Here is a 15,495-nt window from a genome sequence, read left to right on the forward strand (position 1 = left end):
TCCGGAGAGGTATCCAGACCACTGGCCTCCCCCAGTTCATCTGCCCAGTCCTGTGACAGTTGAGCCTGAGCGGCCATAGGATCCTCGGATCCCTCCCATTTACCCCCATCATCCGTTTCCTGGTATGCAGGAGGAAGGATCGGAGCCGGGCGATAGACAAAATGTGTCTCCAGCGGCGCCGAACGCGGCGTCCATCGACGCCGTATCGGCGCCGGGCCCAGAGTGGGGCTGAACTGGGGCTTGACGCCGAGCGGAGTCGGCGTCGGAGGTGGTACCGGTGTCGACGCCGGCGGAGGAGGCGTGACGAGGTCGACCGGCATCGGCGGGGACACGGGAACGGGTCCCTCGGGCGCTTGCGGCGTTGAGGCCAGAGCCGTCGACGGCGCTGGGGCCGGAGCCGCCGGCAGGCAAGGTTGCCCAGTCGGGTCCGCGGGGCCCGAAGGCGCGCCAGCGGGCGTCGACGCCAGAGCCAGGTTCCTCACGGCCGAGAGGAAGGCACCGACTTCCGCCGGCGTCGCGTCAGTCCCAGGGACCGGTGGGTATGGGGACTTGCGACCGGCGAGGGGAGTCCGAAGAGCGGTGTCGCCTCTTGGACTTCTTGGAGTGCTTCGACTTACCCGAAGACTTGGATCCCGACGACCGATGATGACGTCGGCTGCGGCTCCGCGACCGATCCTTGGACCTCCTCCTGGACCGGGATCGAGAGGGGCGCGGAGCCGAGTGGCGAATCTCGAGGAGCTTACGGGACCGCTCCCGTCTAGCCTTCGAGGTCAGGGCCTTGCAGTCCGAACACGACTCCGCGTCGTGGTCGAGGCCAAAGCAGTAAAGGCACCGGCGGTGATGGTCCGTAACCGACATCAAGTGGCTACAGTCAGCACAGGCTTTAAAACCAGGCATCCTACCGGCACCGGAGTCGAGACAAGATCAAAAAGGATCGAAAAAGTTAGTCAAAAAGTGACTAAAGGGGTAGCTCTCCCGGATCTGCGCTTACTGGCACGGAAAAAAGAAGAACTGACGTCAGCGCGCGAGGGCGGCGTCTAAGTACTCCGACGACGTCATTCCGGCGCACGACGCCGACGACAGACGCGGAGCCGCAGACGACGCCTAGCGACGCGCAAGGGGTATTGCTGACGAAAAATCTTCCGGATCCAGTCTGACGCCTGGGGATATTCTAAGGTGAGGAATCTAACTAACGTGTTTCTTTCAGATTCATACGCCTCATTTGTCTTGCAGACATTTAAATCAAAACAACCGCTCTATCACGAGATAAGGGACTTTGTTGACTTTAACCACCATTCACCTAGCCATTGCGCGCCCTCACTATGCGGGCTAGCTTAATTCTAAACCTTCCAGCGCGACACCGGTAATTTAAAGCAACCGCACTCTCACAAGAGAAGGGACCCATTAATAGGATCCTCGATGTTAGAATTGTGGTAGTATAACATTTGCATGCACACACCAATGGGTCTAAATCATACGCCTCATTTGTCTTGTAGACAGTCACCGCCTGGGTTCATTCTGATTCCACCTCCAGGCGCCGCAAGATGATTGCTTAACCAGGATTGACTCTGGTTTATTGTGGGTGAGTTTTGCCACCCCGTCCTCACATTCGTATCTCCGTCATACGTAGCAACTCCAGATGCCTAACATGCGCTTTCCTCCACTATAAGCGGTCACTGCCCTATCCCCGCTCTGTCCTGATGAAGACCCACCTTGACTACCTAATGGAGCAAACTTTGGGTTGAAACGTCGACGATCTTGCCGGGTCCAGATTGACCAAGGCTCGCCTACTAAAAATAATTATTGTCCAGCAGAGTCATTGAGTGTTCATAATTATCTGGCCTATCCCCCACATGTATATATTTTAACCACTCTGTATAAATTGCACATCACCGAGCACTAAGTACACATGTCACTTGACCACCCACCACTTGTAGATTTCACCTTGTATTGACAGCCTTGATTACAAATGTGTAAAATATATGAATGATTTATTACAGATAAAACTTTTGAGTCACGTGCTTTATTGTTTACGAAAGTGTATCCTATGTTCAGGCGTTTGAGATACGCATGTTTAAATAGGAGTGAATAATATATGTAAGACTAAGCGTGCCGATAAGAAATAACCGATAAACCCGACAGAACCACTCTTTGTTTACTAATTTATACCCAGGTTCTGAGGGACACAGGGTCACCCCATTTTTTGTTTAACCTGTAGGGCGATCACTCTAGAGCTGGGGGAAGCTAAGCAGGCTCTCCTGGCGCAATGGGGTACGGAAAATATCCCAACTAAACTAGACTGGCTGCACAGATTGTGGGAGGTGGTAGGGATGGAAAGGATCACTGCTGGGATCAATCGCATGTTGCCTGAATTTGATAAGACCTGGGGGTCCACTTTGGCATACCTTTCCTCCGAGTTCATCGAGCTTACTTGCCCTTGGTATTTGAGGGTCCTGCGGTTCCCCACGACTCCCCCCGCGGACCCCTCCCTTCGAAGGAAACTCAGCCCTAGATCTCTACCAGATCATACCTTACACTGTGGGTGGATTCCTGTCTCTCCTCTCTCCTACTGATCTCACTCTCATCTCTGCCTTACTCTACTCTTCTTTGATTCTCTCTTTTTTTTGTTGCATTAACAAGACTTGAACTTGATTACAAGGTTCCCCGCCGCCAGTGGTTGTAGGTTGGTGTAATGTTATTGTTTACAGCATATTCAATAAAATGATTTAAACCATAAACTGAGCCTAACCCAGAGGTTTAGGTTCACACCCATCTTTTAGATGGTATCTCACATGAGGAAATTCTTAGATAGCCCTCAGGGATGACACAAGGGACTTATATGAAGAGAGGAGACCGCTCTTCGTGAAAAAAATTAATTGCACATACAACAGATTCTTGAAACATCAAACAAGAGCCACTGCAATTTTCCAGAGCTGACTGTTCTCATCAATAAAGGAACAAGAAACAAGCACGCACATTCTGGTGTGTAACCTCATGACCTAAAACAGTAGAACTTTAGATACTGCTTTTCTAGATGCAGCCTCAAAACTGTCAAGAAATGGCCAAGAGAGCCTGCTTACCATCGATCTGGTTCGAGTGCAAAGCAACAGTACCTTGAGGTCATTCGCGCTGAGTGCTTTTCAGCGTAAGAAACGCTGGTGGTCATTACAGAATGGGGGCACTAGCTTGATACAGGATGTGAGAACGTTGGGAATGTCCTGCAAGGTAGAGCACCATAAGTGAACTATGTTTTCCAGTTGGCCATGGACTCTTGCATGCCTGAAGAGATGGTTGCCATCCTGGACAGGATCTTCAGGTATAACTTTCCTTGTGGTGCTCCGCATCCTTCCTAGGCGATTGTTCTACAACGGTGCTTCACCTGGACCATGCTACATGGATGTTTGTTATCAAGTGTCAAGACCTCTAGGTCCTGAAGAATTGGATAATGGACATTACAGTTTACTGAGTAGTATCCTAAAGGTGGGGAGATTTGAAATCAAACTTTGAAATTTTCCTTGAGCATGTTTTTGACATTCAAAGACCGTGGTTTTATGTTCTGTTAAGAGTTACTCTACGGAAGAGTATGCATACTTAAGAGGACATTTCTCATGTACATAAATGTTAATGAACATAATGTATTATTTTTCCATTGAGCGAATATATTACTATATGTAGGGAATCACAGGATGTTAATGGTGTTTCTTATTTTCCAATTCTAAAGCAGTCAAGTAAAAACTACTCTGCCACAAAAGGAATATACAAGTCTATAGATATTTATGTTATTGTATGTTGACCTTTCAGGAAGGAAAGTGTTACTTATCGTATAAGCATCTCTTCATAGTGTGTAGGGCTGTAGATTCACATGTACTGCATACTCTCTAGAATCTGTAAGGTTCGAAGCACATGTTGCTTTAGATACACATGCTCTGGCTACTACTGCCATCTAGTGTTGGGCACAGACGTTTGCAAGTTGTTTTTCTTCGAAGAAGTGTTTAGTCACGAGGCAGTGACGCCTTGCTTAGTTGACAATGCGCATGGGCATTGACTCCATGTTAGATTTTTTTCAGTGTAGAGGTGACAGTAGTATGGGGTAGAGAGTGAACACTATATGATGCACATATGCTTTGCACAAAGAAGATAATGAGTGAAGGAGTGAAGAAATCTATGAGCCAGCCACATGTGCCTGGGAAGAAGGGCAGGCACATGAGAATCTACAGCACTTACAGGGTGATTACAGGATAAGTAACATTTCCCGTTCATTGCATGTGTTGCTGTCGATACAGGTGTTCTGCATGGACTATAAAGCAGTACCCTCCATTAAGTGGTGTCTAGCATGTGGAAGATGCAGATGTCTGAAATAAGGTTTTTAAGACCGTTTGGTCAACCATAGCTTGTTGTCTGGCTAGAACATCAACACAACAATAAATAATAAACGTGTGGGGCTGACCATGTAGTCACCTTATATATGTTGGCTATGCGAATGTTACATAACAAGGCCGTGGATGCAGCCTTCTTGTGGGTAAAGTGAGTCCTAGTTGTAATGGTGAGGGCTCTTTTGGCTATGTGATGACAGGTCTGGATACACTTCGTTATCCATCTAGCAATCCCTGGATATCCCTTATCCAATGTGAAGCTTTGCAAAGTCCAAGAACAGTTGGTCTGCCTTGCAAAAAGGTTTGGTTCTGTCAATGTAGTACATGAGGGCACACTTTACATCTAGGGTGTCCAGCGTTCTCTCTACTCCCAAGTCTGACTCGGGATAAAGACTAGAAGCTCAATGGTTTGGTTAAGATGGAATGGGGAAACCACCCTAGGAAAAAACTTAGGGTTTGCCCTGAACACTAACCTGTCCTTATGTTCTGCAGTGCGAGGGCTTGTAGTTCAATAATGCGGCATAAAGTTGTTATCACAGCAAGGAAATCTACCTTCTAAGAAAGTTACAGGACTGAGCAAGAATGTAATGATTCGTTCGGGAGGGGCACATGAGTCTGGTAAGTACAATGTTAGGGTTCCACAATGGTGCTGGTGTAACCCTAGGAGGAATGGTTCTCTTTCATGAACACCTTAATTGAAGGGATGCAGAAGGGATGCAGAAGAGGGAGGAATGCTCCCTGTTTTGCATGTAGACTGCTATAGATGGTGGGTGAAGACCTATAAATATGTAAGCTAGACCAGACTTTTGGAGGTAGTGCAGGTAGCTGATTAAGTTTTGAACAGCAGTTTTTAGAGGATCTATCTTCAGGATGATGCAGTAGTGGACAAATCGTTTCCCTTTACAGAACAGCATTCCCGAATGGTAGGTCTATGGGACTCATGCGGGTTGTCCATGCATTCCTGGGGGAAGCCCCGGTATCCAAATTCTAAGACCCCAGGTGCCAGATAGCTAGATTCAGTTGCTTGGAATCTGGCTGACTGATCTCGCCTCAATTCCTGGTGAGAAGGTCCAGCCTTTTGAGAAGTCTCTAGTGCGGGCTGATCAACATCTATAATAGGGCGAAATACAAGTGCTACCTGGCCCAGATGAAAGCCACTAAGGTGAGTATGTGCGATGTTTGCTACACCTTCTGCACCGCCTGTGAAAGGCGCAGGAGAGGCAGAAAATCATAGGCAAATAACCCTGTCCAGTTGATCAATAGTGCATTGCATATGGATCCTGGGTGTGGGTGCCTGGAGGCGAAGTTTGGGCTTTTTACGTTCAAACAGGGTGGCGTTCCCGTTCATGGACTTGTTGAGGCATCCGGTCAGACTTTGTTCACCCCAGGAAGGTACTCCGCTGTTAGGTGAATGCGGTGATGAATCGTTCAGAGTGCTTTAGCTAGCAAGAAAAGGCACAGCGAATGAGTGCTCTTCTACTTCTGAAAGTAATACATGGCCCTCATCTTGTCTGTCCTGACCAGGACTACTTTCTCTCAAATAAGTGCTAGAAAGGCTTTTAAGGCTAGGCGGATCACCAGAAGCTGTAGGTTATTAACGTGGTGGCTCTGCTAATGTTTTGTGATCGAGGTTAGCTCTCCACCCATCTGTGACAATGCTGACTTGCAAAAAGGGTCTAGGAAAGGCTTGCCCTACAACAGGTTGTTGCTGCTCTACCACTGCATACATCAAGAGACGCTAGCTGTTACAAACACTAGATCTTCCATCTACCCTTCTGCTTCTGACCATTGTGCTAACAGGCACTGTTGCAACAGACATAAGTATAGCCAGGCGTGGGGTACGATAGCGATGCAGAGGCACATTACAATTCTTACAGTGAGGTGTTGTGGCTGAAAAGAAGTATAAGCTGATGAAAGGCTGTAACCCTTTGAGGCTTTGGGTAAGCTTTGCCAATGACGGAAGTAAGGGCAGCTCTCAGAAAAGGTTGGATCTATTTATGGTAAGCTCAAAACTGTAGAGAAGTGAAACGGTCATCTGTGTGTACTGTAGGAACTGTTGGCTGCTTGCACTCTTGATCAGCCAATCACTGAGATAGGAAACAACATGTATGACCCTCCCATAAAGTGGGCGGTTACCACTGCCAGACGTGGTGAAAACCCTTGGGGTACTTGTGACACCAAAGGGAAGTACCTTGAACTGATAATGCTGGCCATTAATCGGAAAAGGCAGGTAATGTTGGTGGGCGGGATGGAGGGGGATGTTGAAGTAAGCATCCTCGGGGTGAAATGCCACCATGCAGTCGCCTTGATGGAGTACAGGTATGACTTCTTGCAGCGTCACCATGTGGCACGTCACCATGTGGCGTGTCACCATGTGGAAATGTTCAGAGAGAACGCATCTATTGAGAAGATTGAGGTCCAGAGGGTATGAGAGAGCTGTGCTTTTTGAGGATACGGAAATAAAGTGAGTAAATTTCTGCTCCGTCATTGGTGGGTGGGCACCGGCTCGATGGTGCCCTTTAGAAGGAGCGCTTGAACCTCTTCTTCTAAGAGGCACAGATGGTCGCTGATGAATAGCTGTTTACAGCAGTGAATGATGGGTAGTAGTGTGAGAAGTTCTGGGCAATAGCTCTGCTAAACTATACCTAATATCCACTTGTCTGAGGTGATTTCCTCCCAGTAGGGAGAAGTGAAGTCTTCCCCCAACAGGTGTTGTGTGATCGGAGGGGAGGGAAGGAGAGTCACTGTTTGGAGGAAGAGGCCCCTTTGCCAGAGTCTCCCTTGCCTCTACCCCTATGTTTCTTATTCCTGTATGCCCCTCTGGAGTAGCCACGTGGAGACTGCTGGTGGTAGGCCTGCTGCTGTCTCTGATTAGAGTAAGGGGTGTTTGGGAAGATGATCTTCCTACATGCGCTACACTGCTGCTTACGAAAGGACACCCTTGGTGTGAATGTTTATAGGGCACCCATAACCTTGGCTGTGTCTATGTCTTTCTTCAGCTTCCTCAACACCATGTCAACCTGCTGGGCCCGAAGAGGTGTTTGACATCGAAGGGTAGGTTTAGTACATGCTAAACAACTTCTGGTGCAAAACTAGAGCCACAGAGCCAGATGTGCATGTGACCAGGATGCTGGTGTTTATTTTACAGCCCGTATTGTAAGTAGCATCTAGGGCACAGTAGATGGTGGCATTGGAAATGGTTTTATCCTCTGCCACCAATTCTTCACCCCGTTGGCTATATATTTCCGAGAGGTGTTTTAGGAGTCTTGTATCTTGTTCCAGTGTACTATACCGTGCCGGAGAGGAGGCCAATAGAGTTTGTAATCCTCCAGTGCATAGCTGTGTGCACTTCTGTTATTTTCCCAGCTGCATCTATCTTTTCACTCTCATTATCTGGAGGAGAAGCATCCCCTTTGGCCTGGGTATTCTTGCATTTATAAGCAGTGCAGACCACCAGCTAATCAGGGGTACTTGATCACATATGTTTGGTGGGTCACTGGAAGATGGCTTATATTTCTTGTCGACCTGGGGAGTAACCACTCTTGCCTTCACAGGCTCCTTTAAACGAGTCTCTGGTGGTCTTGAGCATGCCCTTAAGCATAAGAAGGAATTGGACTGTGCACTGGGTTTTAGATAGTGTATCTACCAGGAAGTCTTTATCTTCCTGCAGGACGTTGATATTCACCTTATGATAAGTGGCTGCCCTCTGAATAATTTTGTGGTACAACATAGTGTTATGCTGCTGCGATGGCCTAGCTCTGTACAGATCTGGGTCTGCGTCACCTGGAGATCAACATTGCAGTACATCCCACGTGCTGCCAGTAGGCTCCGAAGGTACATTGTAAGGGTCGGCAGTGTGAAGTGGGCTACCTTCGCCGTAAGATGAATGGGGTGAACCCTCTGTTGGGAACAGAAGAATGCAAGAGTGTGGAGGAGGTGGTGGTAGTGACAATGATGGCAATGGGAAAGGAGGAAAGGACGGGGAGGAGGTGGAGGTGGGTGAGGGCTGATGCCACAGTTGTTGCTCCTCTGGGGCTTAGGATGTGGGGGAGGTTACAAATCAATTTTGTCCTCCAAAGTGAGTATCCTCTTCTGTGGCAGACTCTGCTGGCTTTGGAGTTGGCCTGGTAATGATTTTGCCTGTCTGAGAATGGATGAACAGGCATTTCCGGCATGTATCTTACTTCTTCCTGCAGCTGCTGGAAGATACGTTGCTCTGACTCATCGAAGTAAAAAGTGTTGTTGGCTTCGAAGGATTGGGTCGGAGCAGGCCTTGGCACGGGGCAGTGGTAGTCCAGCTGGCCATTTCTCAGGTACCGGGATTGACGCCCGAACCCCTCTGTGGTGGTACTCAGTCTTGGCTGGCTTGAGTTGTGTGTCTGAGACAATGGTAAGCATGGTTGTAGTCTTCAGCTGTGTATTTGAGACATGTGTGTCCTGTTCTTCTTACTTGCCAGACTCAGAGGAAAAGGCTGCTTCTGGTCTGGGAGATGAATGGATAAGCTGTGCCCCTGAGGGACCACTTCTTCCTCTGTCTGAAAGCTGTGAACCCCCCAAAGATCGGGTTGTCCAACTCCTACTACTGCAATCTCTGATAGGCCCACCTCTGCTTACGTTGATACTGAAGGGTCTTCTTGGACCAGAAGGTGCGGCAGACCTTGCACGTTGTATCGTCTTGATCAGAGGAGAGGCAGAGACCGTAAACCGGGTGGTTGTTGGTCCACGCAAATTTGGAGTGGCGCTGGTGGCAGTACTGGAAGGGTGTCCTTTCCATCACTGTTTACACATTATTGGTGACAAATTCCTTGAGGCAAGGGGCGGAAAGCCCCAAGGAGGGCTTGAGGCCCCAAAGGTGAGGCGTTCGAAGCAGGTCAGAATCCCCTGAACATCGTTATGAAGAAATTGAAATGATCATAGAGAAGAGTTTCTTCTAGTGCTCCCAAGTAGAAATGCACCCAAATGGGCCTGAATGGAAGCAATAAAAGCGCTGAACATGGAGCCCTGTCAGGGCATATCCGATCCTCGTGGTGGACAAAAACAATCTAAGATGGAGTTGATACCCACACACACTGCCAATTATGGGAGGAGTCACTATACCTCATAACTTAAAAGGCTTCTTGGAAGTAAAAAAAACGTGCAAGCTTTTGAGCCCAAGACTCAATGGCAGGAGAATCCAGGGCATGTGTACCTAAAGCAACTCATGTTTCGTACATTCTAATTTCCAGAGAGTCGGTTATACAGAGGTACTGCTTAAAGTATATAACTTCACCGTTATAGGTTATGTTAAATTTGCAAATGAAAAGTTACTAATAGCATCTCTTTGTCTAGTAGAGATCCACTACAACCTGCAGACCTCCTTGATCTGAGAAGTAATGAGGCAGTCTGTGGAGTCCTGTGTCTGATGTACCACTGGCTATCATAACTTAGGAGAGCGTGCCCATTTATGGCGATAGTGAGATATGCAAAAGAACATCGCTTCTGTTGGATCTTGCCTACAAGGTAATGAAAAAACTGCAAAGACTCTGAGACACTCCCTCATGTTGAAAACAAATCTTTTCACTTTACACTCTTTCTAATTTCCTGATATCAATTTAATAAAAATTAAAAAAAAGTCAAACAGGAGCTCGAGGCATGTTTCTACAGCATGATGAAACTATAACTGAAAGTGGGCTATGTAAAAAATATATTGGATTTGCTGCATTAGATGGACTCAGATTGAACTTTCGGAGAGTTTAGGGCCCAGATTTACAAAATTAGAGTGCTGAGATTGGCCTTAGTAAATGCTAATGAGATGATTGTGCTTTATTTATGAAGGTCAAGAAACAAATCTTCCCATTTTCCAACACCAGCCTTGGCTGAGTGTTTCCCAAAATTAATTTAGTACAGCAGTGAGTTATTTTCTATCATTCCTCTGGTTGTGTTATATAAAACAAAAATTTCTCTCATTGGTTGTAGAAACAAACACATCCAAAATATTGTCACAGGTGTTCAAATTATTGGCCACACCATGGCCCCATATATCTGCTGCATACTGTGCAACTTAGGTCACCTGGGAGTTTTAAGGTCTGTGGAGAACCAATATGAATCCCCATTCAAATCTATGGGGAAATCTTAACACATGCTGGGACCAATCAGATTTGGTCAATAACCTCACACCTACAGTTTGATAACTGGAAGTTTGAACAAATGCAAAGGCTACTGTGTTCTTTAATATGAACTGCCTTATTGGCAGTGGTGTTTGAACTATAACATGCCATTTTGAGGCTATTATCGATAGCACCTTTTCGCTGCAGAAGACTTCAGACTCCACGAGTAGCCTTTAAAGGGCATTCAATGGTTTAACCTTAATAATTATCTTTGATCAGCTGACCGGAGTCCAGCCACTGACTTCCTGTTATATACCACAACACCTTGTCACTAATGCCAATTATATATTAATTACCTGACTGTGAGAACCAGTGCATACCCATGCGTCAATCCTTTTCATAAAAGGACTCCAGTTCTCTAGTGCTCAGTTCCAAGCCTGACATAGTGTTTTCATGGTGCAGCAAACACTTCAGCAAACTACTGTTCATTCCATTTCTAGTATGAGTTGCCACAGCTGTTTATGGGTGCTGGTGTCAAAGGTAGACCTTAAGCCCGTCAGAGCAGGGCACAGGCATTGCTCAGAAAAAGGACCTGCAGGGCAGCTATCAAGGAAAAACGTAGACATTTATCAAAGTTATTCATTCTCACCTTGAACCCATATTGACATTTATGCCAGGAAACCAACATGAAGGGCTGATGAATGCTCGTTTAGTGGAATTAGACATCCTAGTGAAAAGGAAAGGAAGACAAACTGTCATGTTCTTTCACAAATGCACTGCTCACCTTTCACCTTTTCTCCTTTGCTGAGCGAGAGCTCTCCTTCTCCTTGAGACTGGTATGGCTTTACCACCACAAACGTACGTCCTGGAACAGCGGAATAGAGCTTACGCTTCATGCGGTTGTTCAAACTGCCGCCTCCTGAAGATGCCTCTTTTGCAAAGCCAGTGGAGCTGCAACGAGATGTGGAACATAGAAAATGAAGAACTGCAAAGCCAAGCAATCTTTCCCAAATATAAGGAAAGGGCAGGACTAGGATGTAAGTGAAAAAAACACAAAAAATCTTTAATGTCTATCTACTTTGCCAAATGTTCAAGAATCTGCTCTGTTCTTCTTTAAAGGTTGTAAGACGTAACAGAGGCACTGTTCATAGTGAAAGATCATAAGATACATATCTTTAGGTCAAAAGGCTGAGAAATAAAAGTGTGGGTAAAAAAAGTCACCTTTACTGATTCTTAGCCGGAAGACTTATTTCCACTGTCAAGGGGGTAATGCCTTCAGGGAAGAATCCTCTGGAGGAAATTATATTTATGGAATAGACTATACTACTACCTTTCTATAAATCCAGCACTGAACCAGCATTTGATTGAGCACTAACGGTCTGCCACAAGGAGGTGCACAGTTTCCCCATGTTTTACCTTGTGGTATGGGTTGCTACAAATTTCTAAATCTGCCTTCTCGGAAACGGTCTTGGAGTTCCAGGAGTGTTATTTGTGGGCAAAAGTGCTTGCGACACACATTGTCCTGCATAACAGATCCACCGTTTCACTATGCTGTTCTGAGGGATTTTTCTTGCAAACAAAGGGTTCTTATTTAAAGCTCTATATTCCATATGTAACTCTTCAGAGCGGGTAGGACCCTTCGATGTCTCGTTGATGGTGTTAATTTGCTCCACCTTATTCACTGATTTGTACCAAACAGATATACTCATTTATTTGTAGTTTTGGACAACGCACCCAGGCACACCACGGCAGCAGAGTGCTTTAAAGAGGCACAAGAAGCTCAAAGGCATACAAAATAATACAATATGTAATATTAAAGTTAGGATATCAGAATATACCAAAAGTGGGATAGGACTACCATATGTAGATCTACAGTTTCAAGTCAGTTGAGTGTCTTATAAATTGTGTGTGGACAGATGGAGTATGTCATGAATATTCAAAGTTATAAATGGCCTGAGTACATATGGAGCATTCAGAATCTTATATGTTCTATGACGGTACGAAACCCACACAGTTACAGTTTTGTAATATCCTATCTGTCCCTCAAACCTATCTGCTGTGAGCCCGACCTGTGATATGTCACAAGTGGGAGCAACATTGAGAAATTAGACTTTAAGCACTTTTTTAAAAGTAATATACGAGGGATTCATCATAAAAAGTTGGATGGAATTCCAGACCTTCCAGCGCTCTTTGAAATAGATTGCTTTAAAGTTCTAACTTTTCTGATGCATAGTCTTTTCTCATGGAGAGCGCGTTTGTTTCAGAGACAGAGAAAGCCTCTGAGATGACAGAGATTTTTGTGCCAGGTAGTTTGCTCTGCGCTAAGCTGCTTGAATATGCATTTGCTCCTGCTCTTTATGGGAAGCCATTTCAGAGTGGTCAGCATTTGAGGTGCGCTGGGATCTTCTGGTGCAAGATACTAGCCGATTTGCCAAATGAGGAGCTGCTTTTCATCGGGCAAGGTAAATTTGTAAGATGTCGGTCACTGGAAAGCTGCTGTATAATTTTTCAAAGGATTATAGATTGAACCAACGTTTGGAAATCTTCTGCTGTGATAAGTAGTTTAATCGCTGACAGAGTAATTTAGTTTTGCGCTCTTAATGCTAAGGCATGTATGTGGGCATGCAGATTCATGTTTTTGTTCAGAATAAAGCCAGATGAATGGTAGTAGTGACGAGCAAGATTAGAATGAACAATTCTTTCTTAGTGTTCTCTTTGAGATGTTGGAGTGGTATCCAAGACAGAAGGTCTCCAAGGGTCTGTGAAAAGGTTGTAACTGTGTGGAACTCTCCTCATGAAAGGGAGCAGGGCTGGAGAGAGGCCATTTTATTTGTTGTAAACGATTTCCAAGATTAAGGGGAAAGTTAGCTTAGAACTGCGCCATGGATCGTTGTGCAAACATCCATGGCTTTTACAAGAGGCATGGTTGACTGTGCCAAACGCAGGCGACAGGTCAAGTAGAATATGAAGACTATTTGTAACACAGACTAGTCTAGTGCTGCAACCAGAGCTCAAGCCTGGAGGAAGATCATCACAAAGGTTATTTTTCCAAATAATTGTTTTAGCTGTTTTTCAACTATACTTTTTAGACTTTCCCCAAAATGATTAAAGGAAGGCTGCATCCAGGATGGAAGTTGCTTACTTCAGGGTCCACATCAGATTTTTTGAGCAAATGTAAGACGTGGGCTAGTCGGGTAATCAGTGTCTATGCTTTGTGTCAGAGAGGTGTTGTTCACCTTTGTCCAGTAAAGAGCGACAGAGGTGCTTATATCATTTACAATATTGAATGGTACATGGTTTCTGACGTGACAACAGTTTTAGATCTGAATGTAAGTTTACCCGGTCAGTTTGGGTACGCTCCTTAAAACTTAACCAGGCAGTTGCAGATTTGCAGTCTACGGCATCTCAAACTCAGTTTCTATTTTTGAGGATAGGAGTGAGCTTGATCTTTTTTTATTTTGATGTCAAAGAAGTGGGAGAATTATTCTCAGTCATCTTTACTGTGAGTGACATTGGAAAATGCCTGATGTTCAAAGTTTTTTTATTAACATCAAAGACCTTCCAGGGACAACTTTTGGCAGGGTGATCTCGGTTCTGTTGCTTTGATTTTCAATGAATGCTTCTTAGATATTTTACTGCAACTATGCAGAATTTACAAATTCAACCTAGAAGGGTTTTGGCGCCATTAGTGTTCAACAACACTAGGAGATATCTCTGCTGCACCCTCTGCTGGAGGTATGTAACAGCTCTCTGGCGAAAGCCTCCGTGCCACTGGAGTGAAAACAGCACTTTTGCACCTTTACTAAAGGAAACAAATGTGCACGATACTGACCAATTTCAGACCAATCTCACAGCCCCCTTTCGTAGTGAAGATCCTGGGGAAGTATGTAAATAAGCAGCCGGCTGGCTTTTCAGGACAGAATGATATCTTGGACGCAGTTCAGTCATGGTTTAGATTGGGACATATTACACATCAAGAAAACGATAGGGGGCCGTAGTGCTACTGGGCTTGTCTGTCACTTTGACACAGTTTCACATTCAATCTTTCTCTCCAGACTGGCTGAGATTGGCCTCAAAGAGTGGGCCTTTCTGTGGTGAAAATCCTACTTAATGGATCAGTGCCAGGCTGTGTTTCTTTCACCTTATTGGTCAGAAAATAAAATCATACAGCAAGGAGTCTTTTGGGGTTGTCACTTAGTCCTGCTTTATTTAACATCTACATGTGACCTCTGTTGATACTAGTAAGATCTTCGAGACTATGCTGAATTAACTATGCTGATGATACCCAGTTTGTTATCTAAATGGACTCTTCAGAGTAGGCTTGCTCTGATCCTTTAGATTATTTTATGAAGTTGGTTACTTCCTGGCTGTGTGCAAACGCATTAAAGTCTAACTCTAATAAAACAAATTTTTTTGGATCCATCACAGTGTCCCTACTCTATCCCCCAAACTGGCTTTTGCCTTCGGAACCTTCTAAAGTTGTGAAAAACCTTGGGTTCTTTCTGGACCTTGACGTCGCCTCGGTTAGAGAAGATAATACATATTCACCTTCTTGCTGCCTGCTGTGGAAGGTTAAGAGGAAAATGTTGCCTTTTCTTCATACGGCTGCTTGCTGGATAGCAGTTCAGGCAATAATTTTGAGCAGTCTGGACTATTGTGATTCTCAGTTTTTGGGCACCTCAGCGGGAGTATGAAAGAAATTGCAGAGCTTACAAAATGAGGCACCCAAACTTGCTTTGGCTTGCCCATGGCACTCCTCTTCATCAGCAGAACTGAATGCCCTGCATTGGCTTACAGTAGAAAAGAGGATCGCCTTTAAGTCACTTTGCCATGCCCACCATGTGTACCATCTGCTGGGTCCAACCTATCTTAAAAATAAGTTTTCATGTTATATTTCAGGTCACTCCCTATGATCGTCTGATGCCCGTCTTCTCCGAGTAACTACATTCCAAAGTGTTCAGATGGGAGGTAAAGGTTTTTCGGTCGATGCCACCAAACTATGGAACGTCCTTCCACTATCCGTATGTAAGGTACAA

At 45.4% G+C, this 15,495-nt stretch overlaps 1 protein-coding gene across 1 annotated transcript in view; it reads right to left on the minus strand.

Annotated features, from left to right (window-relative positions):
• SHANK1 (SH3 and multiple ankyrin repeat domains 1) overlaps nucleotides 1-15,495 on the minus strand; it is a 1,748,119-nt gene that overhangs the window by 1,116,518 nt on the left and 616,106 nt on the right. The window contains exon 12 of the mRNA XM_085616131.1: nucleotides 11,244-11,410. Within this exon, the coding sequence (XP_085472257.1) occupies nucleotides 11,244-11,410 (167 nt within the window). The remainder of the gene's footprint in view (nucleotides 1-11,243; nucleotides 11,411-15,495) is intronic.

This window comes from Triturus cristatus, chromosome 7 (genome assembly GCF_964204655.1).
Source record: "Triturus cristatus chromosome 7, aTriCri1.1, whole genome shotgun sequence".
NCBI lineage: Eukaryota > Metazoa > Chordata > Amphibia > Caudata > Salamandridae > Triturus > Triturus cristatus.